The sequence below is a fragment of the Galeopterus variegatus genome, unplaced genomic scaffold (genome assembly GCF_000696425.1).
Source record: "Galeopterus variegatus unplaced genomic scaffold, G_variegatus-3.0.2 Scaffold2715, whole genome shotgun sequence".
Classification (NCBI taxonomy): domain Eukaryota; kingdom Metazoa; phylum Chordata; class Mammalia; order Dermoptera; family Cynocephalidae; genus Galeopterus; species Galeopterus variegatus.
This window is the reverse complement of record NW_007728826.1, coordinates 247,757-259,611: the sequence shown is the minus strand read 5'-3', so window position 1 is coordinate 259,611 and position 11,855 is coordinate 247,757. Positions and strand designations below refer to the sequence as shown.

The window sequence follows — 11,855 nt, the reverse complement described above, 5'->3', positions numbered from 1 at the left end:
GACTGCTAGGTTCCATTACCACTTCTGTCATTCACTGGCTGGCTGTGTCATCTCGGCCAAATAATCCCTCCGTGTCTCAGTTTCCTCATCTGTAAAATGGTACTACCATATTACCAACTTCATAAGGTTGGGTCGTGAGGATTAAATAAATGAATACAAGCATTTAGTATAATGTGGCAGGTAGCAAGCACTGTATAGTGGTAACAATTATTATGAATTTATTTTAGCCATATTCCCTAACCTCTTCCCCAGCATGGCACAACCCATTTTGCGGATGGGGAGCCTGTGGCTCAATGGCTTCTCCTCAAGCACGCAACGCCCTGCGTGTAATGGTCACGCTCGCTGCAGGGTAGGCGGGGATTCCAGCTTTGAAGGGCCGCGCTCTGCACCCACACTACCAAGCGGAACATTTAAGTATCGCGCTAGCGTTTCCAGCCCGGCGCGCCTCTCACAGATGCACCCGCATTCGGAACTACTTCCGGCGGCCATGCCCCACCCCCCCCGGCGTCTCCATTTTGGCCGCAGGTGGAGACTGGCCGGAACCCGCGAAAGAGCGGAGCGGAGTTACAGGTGCTGGGAGGGTCGAGCCGACTCACTGTGCTTTACCCTTTCTTCGCCCGCAGAAGCCGGGGGCGCTCATGGCGGGCTTGGAGGTACTGTTCGCGTCGGCGGCGCCAGCCATCACCAGCGCGCAGGACGCGCTCGTCTGCTTCCTGCACTGGGAAGTGGTGACACACGGCTACTACGGCTTGGGCATCGGCGACCAGGTACACCACGGAGGCGGCCACGGTGGAGGGGGGAGCTGTCTTCTGCCCAAACCCACAGGACCGGACGCTTGGTCCAGAGCGCTTGACGTTTTTCCTCCCCCAATTCCGGGGCCTGGGGCTCATGACACCAATGGTAAAGCTTGCGGGTCGGGTGTGCTCAACTGTCCCAGCCCAGTCCGGAGCCCCTCACAACCCAGATGGCACAACTTGATTTGGAAACCCAAAGACAGAAACTGTTTTCAACACAGCCTGGTATTTTCTCAAGCATGGGTTGTGTGGACATGTCACCGAGACAGGGGTGTAGCTGCCCAAAGCACTCCTCACCTACCCGATCCCCTCTACGCTCCTTACCACACAGCCACGGGGTGGGGTTGGGGGGAATCACTCAATATTTCCCTCATACTGCACTGGAGCCTCCAGCAGACATCTGGATCCAAGCACGGGTACAGGGGTGAGCTTTGACCCATGGGGTGCCATGTGTTGTGCTCCTGCGGGCCAGAAAAAAGTTGTTGGTTGCAGACATCTTTGGGGAGGGCAAGGATCCTGGGGAATGGGGGTTTTGGAAGGCATTGCCTACTGTCCCTCTGTCTACCCCAGCGCTAAATCTTGCGTGCCACCTGAGGGATGGGTGTTTGGATTGCAGAGTGTGGTGTATTTTTGTTTCTCTGCCTTTTCTCCTAAACCTGAGTATTGGGGCTCGGATTGCACTTGTCCTCCTCTCACTCCTGCTGAGTCTACTTTCGTTCAGAGTAGAAGGCATTTGGAGAGGCATCTTTCTTGTTAGTTTATTTAAGAGGGGGGTTAGTTTTCTAGCCTCAGCCAGCAGACTCAGCTGGGACCAGTAGTGCTTGCCAAGCTCAGAGGATGTTTATGTTTCCGCTCCAGCCACCTCCTGCTCCCCACCCTTCTGGGAGTGATAGGAGGGAGAGGAAGGTCCCAAGAGTGTGTATCTCACTATATAATATATCTACAATTAAATAGAAAGCTAGATTGCCTGTTTTCTCTTTGGTTTTTGACTCTTCTGGTACAGGGGAATTATGTAAGTATAACTTGATTAGAAAAGCAGCACAGCCATTGGCTTCAACAAAAATTCAGTAATTGAATTTGGATTTCTTTCTTGATGTCAGCACCACTCCTCATGAGAACTTTAGAGCTATGTCAAGTGGTACAGGTGGCAAGGGGATAGAGACAGCAAAAGACTTAAGTTAGAGAATTTTGTCTTTCGTTGTGGGAAATCTGAGGATTATGATGGAGAGAAAAATCCCCAAATGATCTGTTTGAATTTCTTTGGGTGCATTTTAGACCAGAGGCATTCGGGTGAACTCAAAACCATTAAAGAATGCTTCCAGCCCCAGGATTTTTAACTGCCTAAGAAGACAGTTATCTTTACTCTTTTGGGGCCAATCTGGTGGACCTGGCTGGCAAAATCTTCTCTATCTGTAGCCTGGGCAGCCAGGAGCTCTGAATTCCAAATAGAAAGAATTAATAACCAGTACATAAAGGGGATGCCTGGAAAAGAACAATAAAAATTGTTCCTTTTTGTTCATTAAAAAAAAAACAGTTCTTACTGTTCTTTTCAGCTCTTCTGTGCCTGGCTTGCTGTGACCATGGACAATTCTCAGCCCCTCTCAGGCCTTAGATTTTTTCATCCATCTGGGGAAGTTAAAAGTACACAACCATGTGTGCTTTGGCTACTTCCCAACTGTAGCTTTCTGGAATGCTTGATATTTGATCTCACAGCCATAGAGTTGAATGCATGTTTAGCCTGGTATACTCAGGGCCTGTTCTTATCAGTCCCACCTCTGTTTTCTGCAGTTACACTGCAGTGAGAGGCATCAATCTCACCTACATCAGGGCTTCTCTCTTACTCTGGAAGCCAAAGGTAATGGGGTGGTTGGCAGACCAAATAATCTATATTCCAAGAGAGAATTCTGGTGGATTGAATGCTGTACATGGTGGACAGAACATAAATTAAAAGGCCTTTGACAGAACAAAGATAAGGCATGTCATCAAATTCCTGGCTTCCAAAGTAAACCTCAAATCAGCAACACCAAACATGTTATAGGAAATTTGCCCAGTTTGGGGTGAGGAGATAGTTTCTCTTTCCCACTTAACAAAATGGTTTGATTTGTTTCACTTTCATTTTTTGTCACTCGTTTTTCTGCTTCAGGCCTATGAATTTTATTATCCTCCAGCTGGGTTTTAAGGCCAATGTGACATCCTGAATTTTATTTGGGATTTCTTCCTCCAGTAGATTCTTGGAGCACCAGGGGTGACCAAACAAAGAGGCCGGAAATTCTCGATTCATGGCCTCCCACTGTCCCTGGTGCGTGTAGAGTACTACATTGCTGGGCCTTTGTCTTTTGACATTGTTCTTCATTTCTGGTCCCACTCCCTCCCTCCATATTCTCATGAATACAGATCTTCCCAGTTTGTGTGCTCCATGTTGAGCAATATAAATATGCATCTATGAAAAGCTATGTAGTATTTTCTGTCTGCTTTTTAAGTTTTTTGCATAAATGATGCTGAGCTGTAAACCTCATTTTTTCTGAACTTTTCTTTAAATTATATGTTTTACTTTTTTTTCTAATACTACAATTAGATCTAATTTGTTCCTTTTTACTGGTATGTAGTATTTCACTGTAAGCATGTTTTGCATCTTGCCTCCACTTTGGCTGTGATGAATATCTCTTGTCACATCCCTTATGTGTCTGTACACAGGGTTTCTTCCAGGAGTTAGGGATTTGGGGTCATGGGGTATTGACTCACCTAATTGCACTAAATACTGCCAGATTGCTCCCCAAAGGAGCAACAAGTTTAAGTGCCCACCAGCAGTGCCTGGAGGTTCCCATTCTCTCCACACCCATGTAAACATCTGGCAAAAAATAGAAAAATGGGACTATCGGTCCCACAGGTGTAATCTGGTGTTTCATTATTTCAACTTGTGCTTCTCTGATTAACACTAGTAAAGTTGAACAACTCTTATACATTATTAGCTGCTCTTTTCCTTATTCTTACATTTGCTAGTTTTTTCAGTTCCCAACTTTTATTGTTCATTTTCCAGGCATTCCCTTTATGTGCTGGTTATTAACTTTTTTTATTTGAAGCCATGACAAATATCTCTTCCTAACCTGCCCTCTAACTTTGCCTGTAGTGTCTGTTGTTGAACAGAAGCTTAAAATTATGAACAATCTCAAAGGCAGCATTTTTTTTTCTTTTATGCATCTTGTTTAAGAAATCTTTCTGCACCTAGATATCACTGTATTAGTTTTACTGTAGAAATAATTTGGGAACTATTTCTCAAATTTTAATGTGTAAAAGGAAAGTCCTAGGATTATTAAAAAAGAAAAGAAAGGAAGACACCACAACTCACAATAAGATGTATTTTACACCTACCACGTTGGCAAGAATTGAGAAGTTGGACAATAGCAGTGTTGCTGACCACTTGGAGCAACAGGAGCTCCCTTCCATTGCTAGTGGGAGTGTAAATCAGTACTTCTTTGGAAAACAATCTGACATTATCTGATAAATTAAAAATTCTTCCGCCAGGCATATGAGTACTCAATAGAAATTCATCCACATGTGTACCAGATATGCACAAGAATGTTCATAGTGGCATTGTTTATAATAGCATAACAAACTGGGAACATTCTTGATCTCCATCAACAAGTGAATGGGTAAATTGCAGCCTATTCATATGATGGACTGCTGTATAGCTGTGAATGTGAATCACCTATAGTTAAATGCATTGACATGGCTGACTCTCTAGAAACAATATTGAATAAAAAAGGCAGTGACAGAAGTGATGCCATTTCTATAACATTCAAAAACATTTGAAACAGTATGTTTTTATGGTTGTATGTATAATAATACAACTCTAAGGAAAAGTAAAGAAATTTTTAAAAATATGGGTAATGGTGACCCTTGAGGGGGAAAGAGGGAGATTCATTGGGTATGCTACCTAAGGCTTTAGCAGTATCGGTGATGTTGTTTCATAAGCTGGTGGTAGCTACATAGATGTCCATTTTATAATTCTTTTTTATCTTGTACATATGCTACATTTTATGTATGTATGAAAATTGTTCATCATTCTTGTTAAACCACTGCAGTCAGTTGGGGGTGGGGGGGGCCTACATAAGTCACTTTGGTGACTCTGTTGCAGGTGGCCCAGTGTTCAAACTTTGAAAACACTGCTTTAGAATTTCACAGTGTCCTTTGAGATGATTTGCCTTATTCTTGGCAGGGAGATAGAGAGGAGGTGATTATTATACCAACGCTGCAGATTCTTAATGGGTTCCAGTGCTGTGCCATAAAGGCAGCCAGATTTGGGGGAAAGAGCAGTAGAACAGGAGTCCAGAGACCTGGGTCCTAGACCTCTAACTCGCTGTGTGACCTTGGACAAGTCACTTCTCTTGACCTCCATGTCTTCATATGTGAAGTGAGGAGGTGGGATTAGATTATCTGTAAGGTCCTTTATAGCTCTATGTCCTGAGGTTATGATCTTTCTCCTCTCAACCTTGGTGTCTTCTCAGCCTGGTCCCAGTGATAAGAAATCAGAACTGCTTCCTGCTGGGTGGAATAATAATAAAGATCTGTATGTCCTCCGGTATGAGTCTAAGGACGGGTCTAGAAAGCTCCTTGTGAAAGCTGTCACCGTGGAGAACAGCATGATCATCAATGTGCTGGTGAGTCTCTGAGACACAAAAGGGTCTGCTGATGGGAGTGGATATTGGCATGGCCCTTTTGAAACCCATTTGATAGTATGGATCAAAAGCCATAAATGTTCATGAAGGCTTTATCCAGTGGTCTCACTTCTGGAACTTTATCCTGAGGTGAGATCCCAGGTATGCACAAAGATGTTCACTGCCTGCTGTTAGAGGGGATGTTCTATCAACAGGGACATGGTTAAATAGGGTAAACCCATTCAGTGCCAACACAGGAGAAGAAAACTTGTTGTAGCCCCAGTGAGCTACTTTAGTTCCTTAAATAAGACAAGTTCTCTGCTGCCTTGAAGCCTTTACACCTTACGTTTGATGTGCTGGAAAGCTCTTTCCCTCCACCATCTACCACCTCATGCACACACACCCTGCACCTTCAGCCTGGCTAACTCCCTCTCATTTTTCACTTCCTCAAAAAGTTTAGTCCTGAGTATCCACCCCCACTTGCCAGAAAAATCTAAATTATACCTCTCTACTCCATTATTTTATTTTCCTGCCTGGTACTTCCACAGGTTGTTGTCACCTCTCCCAGGGTGATGGAGATGCAAAGGATTACTCAAAGCCCATTTTTCCAGAGCGGTGAGAAGCCCAGAAGGGGTTAATCCCAGGAGTGATTTCTTCAAGGGAGAAGAATTCCTAGGAATAACCCCAAATTAGGTTTTCTCTCCGTTTTTATTGTCCAGGCAAGAAAGTTACAGAAAAGGAACACAGGTGGTTACAAAAAGAACAATGAGATAATTGTTATGGCAACACTTAGTTACCCAGGAACTCAAAGAAACAGCCAAAGGCAAGATGAGGAACATCCCCCAACCTGCAGCCTTGAAGCCTTTAGCTCACATACTTTCCCATCATTAGGTTTAGCCGCACCAAGGACAACTGCCCTTAGAACAAGCATTTTTGCTGTGTTACAATTTTTTTTATTTACAACAGGGACTTTAGTCCTGGGAAAGTTTTCTGCTTTTCCCAAGCTTAGCATTTCTATGTGCAATAACTAAAAGGTTAGGCTATACCCTAAACTACAGGGCTGTGGCCCTTCTAAAACTAGGGGCTATGGCCCCACTAAGCTATAAGTTAGGCCCTGTGAAATACATGTGCTTATTAATTTTAGTATCCTCCACAGGTTGTAATTATGTACTTATTTGTGCTTTGCTTTAATGTCTGTATTCTCCTGGCCTGTAAGGGCCATGAGGACACTGACTTTCTTTTTGTTAAGTTTTGTCTTGGTTGTTTATGAGTGATCTTAAAAAAAATCCTGCTGTATGTATTATACTGCACCTTGCTTTTTTTCACTCAATATGTTTTGGAGGTCTTGACGTAGAAATACATATAGATATGCCTTATTCATTTTAACTACTCTGTAGTATTCATCATACTATAATTTATTTATCCCTTTCCCTTTTGGTGAACATTTAAATCTTGTATCAGACAGTGTTCTTGGGCCGGCCCGGTGGCGCACTGCTACAGTGCGCTGCTTGGGAGCGTGGCGGCGCTCCCGCCGAGGGTTCGGATCCCACATACAGACTGGTTCCCGCTCACTGGCTGAGCGAGGTGCGGGCGCGACACCAAGGGTTGCGATCCCGTTGCCGGTCCCGGTCCGGTACGGGCGCGACACTGAGGGTTGCGATCCATTGCCGGACACGAAAAAAGACAAAAAAAAAAAAGACAGTGTTCTTAGTTGCAAACAACAAAAACCCCTCAGGTTAGTTTAAGCAGAAAGGGTTTATTAAGAGAACCAGGCTAGCTCATTGAAACAGGTTCAGAGCTGGGCTTCCAGGAACAGTACTCCAAACCATGCCAGGGAAACCACTGCTGCTGCCACCACCCGCAAGCTTTAGGTACTGGCTGGTACTGCCAGCCCTGGTGCCCCTTTTAATCAGCCACTGACCTGAAGGTGACACTAACAGGAGGTCCCCAGGTCGTGGTTTTTTGAACTTTTGTCTGAAGTTCAAACACAGTGAGTTTGGTTCATATGTCTGGTTTATTTTCTTTTCTTTTCTTTTTTTTTTTGCTGTGTTACAATTTTTTATTTACAACAGGGACTTTAGTCCTGGGAAAGTTTTCTGCTTTTCCCAAGCTTAGCATTTCTATGTGCAATAACTAAAAGGTTAGGCTATACCCTAAACTACAGGGCTGTGGCCCTTCTAAAACTAGGGGCTATGGCCCCACTAAGCTATAAGTTAGGCCCTGTGAAATACATGTGCTTATTAATTTTAGTATCCTCCACAGGTTGTAATTATGTACTTATTTGTGCTTTGCTTTAATGTCTGTATTCTCCCACTGGCCTGTAAGGGCCATGAGGACACTGACTTTCTTTTTGCTAAGTTCTGTCTTGGTTGTTTATGAGTGATCTTAAAAAAAATCCTGCTGTATGTATTATACTGCACCTTGCTTTTTTTCACTCAGTATGTTTTGGAGGTCTTGATATAGAAATACATATAGATATGCCTTATTCATTTTAACTACTCTGTAGTATTCATCATACTATAATTTATTTATCCCTTTCCCTTTTGGTGAACATTTAAATCTTGTATCAGACAGTGTTCTTAGTTGCAAACAACAAAAACCCCTCAGGTTAGTTTAAGCAGAAAGGGTTTATTAAGAGAGCCAGGCTAGCTCATTGAAACAGGTTCAGAGCTGGGCTTCCAGGAACAGTACTCCAAACCATGCCAGTGAAACCACTGCTGCTGCCACCACCTGCAAGCTTTAGGTACTGGTTGGTACTGCCAGCCCTGGTGCCCCTTTTAATCAGCCACTGATGTGACCCCTGTGGCTTCTGCTGCTATCCTCATTAGCAAGTGTATCAGTCCATTTTGTGTTGCTATAACAAAATACTTGGAACTGGGTAATTTATTAAGAAAATGAAACTTATTGCTTACAGTTTCTGAGGCCAGGAAGTCCAAAGTCCATCTGGGGGTGGTGACAGTGACCCAGGGGTTTCACATTGCAAGATGGTGGAAGCAGAGAGAGCAAGACAGACTCTCCTCTTCTTTTAAAGCCCTTAGAACCACGCCCCTGACCACCATTTTTAATCCATCCATTACTGCATGGTCCTACAACCCAATCACCTCTTCAAGGCCCCATCTTACAATTACCATAATAGGAGTCCCCACCCTGTTAACAGTCACAGTGGGGGCTAAGTTTCTAATACATAAAACTTGTGGGACACAATTCAAGCTTCATTGAGTTTTGGGGGGACATAATTCAACACATTACATTCCATCCCTGGCCCCCCAAAACTCATGTCCTTTTCACGTGCAAATACATTCATTTCATCCCCAAAGTCTTAATTTGTCTCAACTCAAAAGTCCAAAGTTCAAAAGCCCATCTGTGAAGTCAATACAAGTTATCTACTTCCAAGATACAGTGGTGGGACAAACATAGGGTACATATTCCTATTCCAAAAGGGAAAAATAGGCCAAAAGGAAGGTGTAACAGGTCCCAAACAAGTCTGAAACCCAGCAGGGCACACATTAAATCTCGAGGCTGGTGAATCAGGTACCTTGATTCCATGTTCGACCTCGTCTGCATGCTGGTGTGGAGGTTGGGTCCCCAAGTCCTTGGGCAGCTCCGCTCCTATGGCTTTCCTGCTCAAAGGTCACACTTCACCTCTCCCAGGCTGTCGTTCTGCTCTGGTAGCTCCACAAGTCTGGGTCCTCTATGGTAGTCCCACTCCCATGGCTCCACTAGGCATGGCACTGATAGGGTTTCTCTGCTGCAACTCTGACCCCATGTTTCCACTTGGCATTGCTCTAGCGAAGGTTGTCTGCAGTTACTCTGCCCCTGCAACAGATCTCTTCTTGGGTCCCCAGACTTTTCCATTCATCCTTTGAAATTGAGGTGGAGGCTCCCAAGCCTCCACAGCTCTGGCATTCTGTGAGCCTAAAGACTTAACACCACGTGGTCGCCACCAAGGCTTCCAGCTTGTATCTTCCAAAGCTGCAGGTCCAGCCACACCTGGGGCCAATTTAGTCATGGCTGGAGCAGCCAAAGCAGCTGGGGTGCTGGTGCTGGAAGCAGCTTCCCGAGGTGGCCCTGGGCTGCGAGCCTGTTTTTTGTGTTGCTATAACAAAATACTTGGAACTGGGTAATTTATTAAGAAAATGAAACTTATTGCTTACAGTTTCTGAGGCTGGGAAGTCCAAAGTCCATCTGGGGGTGGTGACAGTGACCCAGGGGTTTCACATTGCAAGATGGTGGAAGCAGAGAGAGCAAGACAGACTCTCCTCTTCTTTTAAAGCCCTTAGAACCACGCCCCTGACCACCATTTTTAATCCATCCATTACTGCATGGTCCTACAACCCAATCACCTCTTCAAGGCCCCATCTTACAATTACCATAATAGGAGTTCCCACCTTGTTAACAATCACAGTGGGGGCTAAGTTTCTAATACATAAAACTTGTGGGACACAATTCAAGCTTCATTGAGTTTTGGGGGGACATAATTCAATCCATTACATTCCATCCCTGGCTCCCCAAAACTCATGTCCTTTTCACGTGCAAATACATTCATTTCATCCCCAAAGTCTTAATTTGTCTCAACTGAAAAGTCCAAAGTTCAAAAGCCCATCTGTGAAGTCAATACAAGTTATCTACTTCCAAGATACAGTGGTGGGACAAGCATAGGGTACATATTCCTATTCCAAAAGGGAAAAATAGGCCAAAAGAAAGGTGTAACAGGTCCCAAACAAGTCTGAAACCCAGCAGGGCACACATTAAATCTCGAGGCTGGTGAATCAGGTACCTTGACTCCATGTTCGACCTCCTCTGCATGCTGGTGTGGAGGTTGGGTCCCCAAGTCCTTGGGCCGCTCCGCTCCTATGGCTTTCCTGCTCAAAGCCACACTTCACCTCTCCCAGGCTGTCGTTCTGCTCTGGTAGCTCCACAAGTCTGGGTCCTCTATGGTAGTACCACTCCCATGGCTCCACTAGGCATGGCACTGATAGGGTTTCTCTGCTGCAACTCTGACCCCATGTTTCCACTTGGCATTGCTCTAGCGAAGGTTGTCTGCAGTTACTCTGCCCCTGCAACAGATCTCTTCTTGGGCCCCCAGACTTTTCCATACATCCTTTGAAATTGAGGTGGAGGCTCCCAAGCCTCCACAGCTCTGGCATTCTGTGAGCCTAAAGACTTAGCACCACGTGGTCGCCACCAAGGCTTCCAGCTTGTATCTTCCAAAGCTGCAGGTCCAGCTACACCTGGGGCCAATTTAGTCATGGCTGAAGCAGCCAAAGCAGCTGGGGTGCTGGTGCTGGAAGCAGCTTCCCGAGGTGGCCCTGGGCTGCGAGCCTGTCGAGTGTGCCTCAGGCCTGTTCCCCAAGACCATTCTATCTCCCTAGGCTTTTGGGCCTGTAATGGAAGGGTTGGCCCCAGAGGCTTCTGCAATGCCTTCAGGGCCTTTTCCCCTTTCTCTTGATAATCCCTTTCTGTTGTGCTAATCTTCTTAGCACCATTGGATTTTTCTTCTGAAAATGCTCTCTGCTTCTCTACCACATAGCCAGCCTGCAAATTTTCCAAATCTTTACGCCCTGCTTCCCTTTTAAATTCTGGCTTTACATCTTGCCTTTGCCACCATAACTCAGTGTAGGCTGTTGCAAGTAGCCATGCAGCTTCCTTAATGCTTTGCTGCTTAAAAATTTCTTCCACCAAGTACTCTGCTTCACAGCTCCTAAGTTCCAACTTTCACAAAGTCCTAGGGCATGGACACAATGCAGCCAAGTTCTTTTCCAGTTCATAGTAAGGGTGATCTTTGCCCCAGTTTCCAATAAATTCCTTCTTATTTCTATCTGAGATCTCCTTAGGATGTTCTTTACAGTCCATATTTCTATCAGCATTCTGCTTGCCACCATGTAACCAGTCTCTAAGACATTCCAAACTTCCCCTCATCTTTTTGTCTTCTTCTGAGTCCTCCAGACTCCTCGAACCTTTGCCTAACACCCAGTTCCAAAGCTGCTTCCACATTTTCAAGTATTTGTTATTAGCAACACCCCACTTCTCTGGTACCAATTTTCTGTATTATTCCATTTTGTGTTGCTATAACAAAATACTTGGAACTGGGTAATTTATTAAGAAAATGAAACTTATTGCTTACAGTTTCTGAGGCCGGGAAGTCCAAAGTCCATCTGGGGGTGGTGACAGTGACCCAGGGGTTTCACATTGCAAGATGGTGGAAGCAGACCATATGTCTGGATTCAATGTCATATGATAAAAGCTGGAGTTAAATCGAGAAACAAAATCAAGTAAGAATATATCAAATAAAGTGAGTTTCCTGTGAAAATAAAAGGTGAAGACCCAACATACACCACCCTGCACTCAAGTGTAAGAACTAAGGTAAATTTAGGTGGTAATCACACTTGCTCTGTCACCTCGGCAA

At 44.7% G+C, this 11,855-nt stretch overlaps 1 protein-coding gene across 2 annotated transcripts in view; it reads left to right on the top strand.

Moving 5' to 3' along the window:
* Positions 1 to 536: 536 nt before the first annotated feature.
* The window catches only part of PSMF1 (proteasome (prosome, macropain) inhibitor subunit 1 (PI31)), a 51,619-nt gene continuing 40,300 nt past the window's right edge, over positions 537 to 11,855 (top strand). The window contains exons 1-2 of one of the 2 annotated variants that reach the window (XM_008582750.1): positions 537 to 767; positions 5,300 to 5,452. In XM_008582750.1, the coding sequence (XP_008580972.1) occupies positions 639 to 767; positions 5,300 to 5,452 (282 nt within the window). In that variant the 5' untranslated portion in view covers positions 537 to 638. Of the gene's footprint in view, positions 768 to 867; positions 901 to 5,299; positions 5,453 to 11,855 lie in introns of those variants that run through there. The other variant, XM_008582751.1, reaches the window with a different exon arrangement.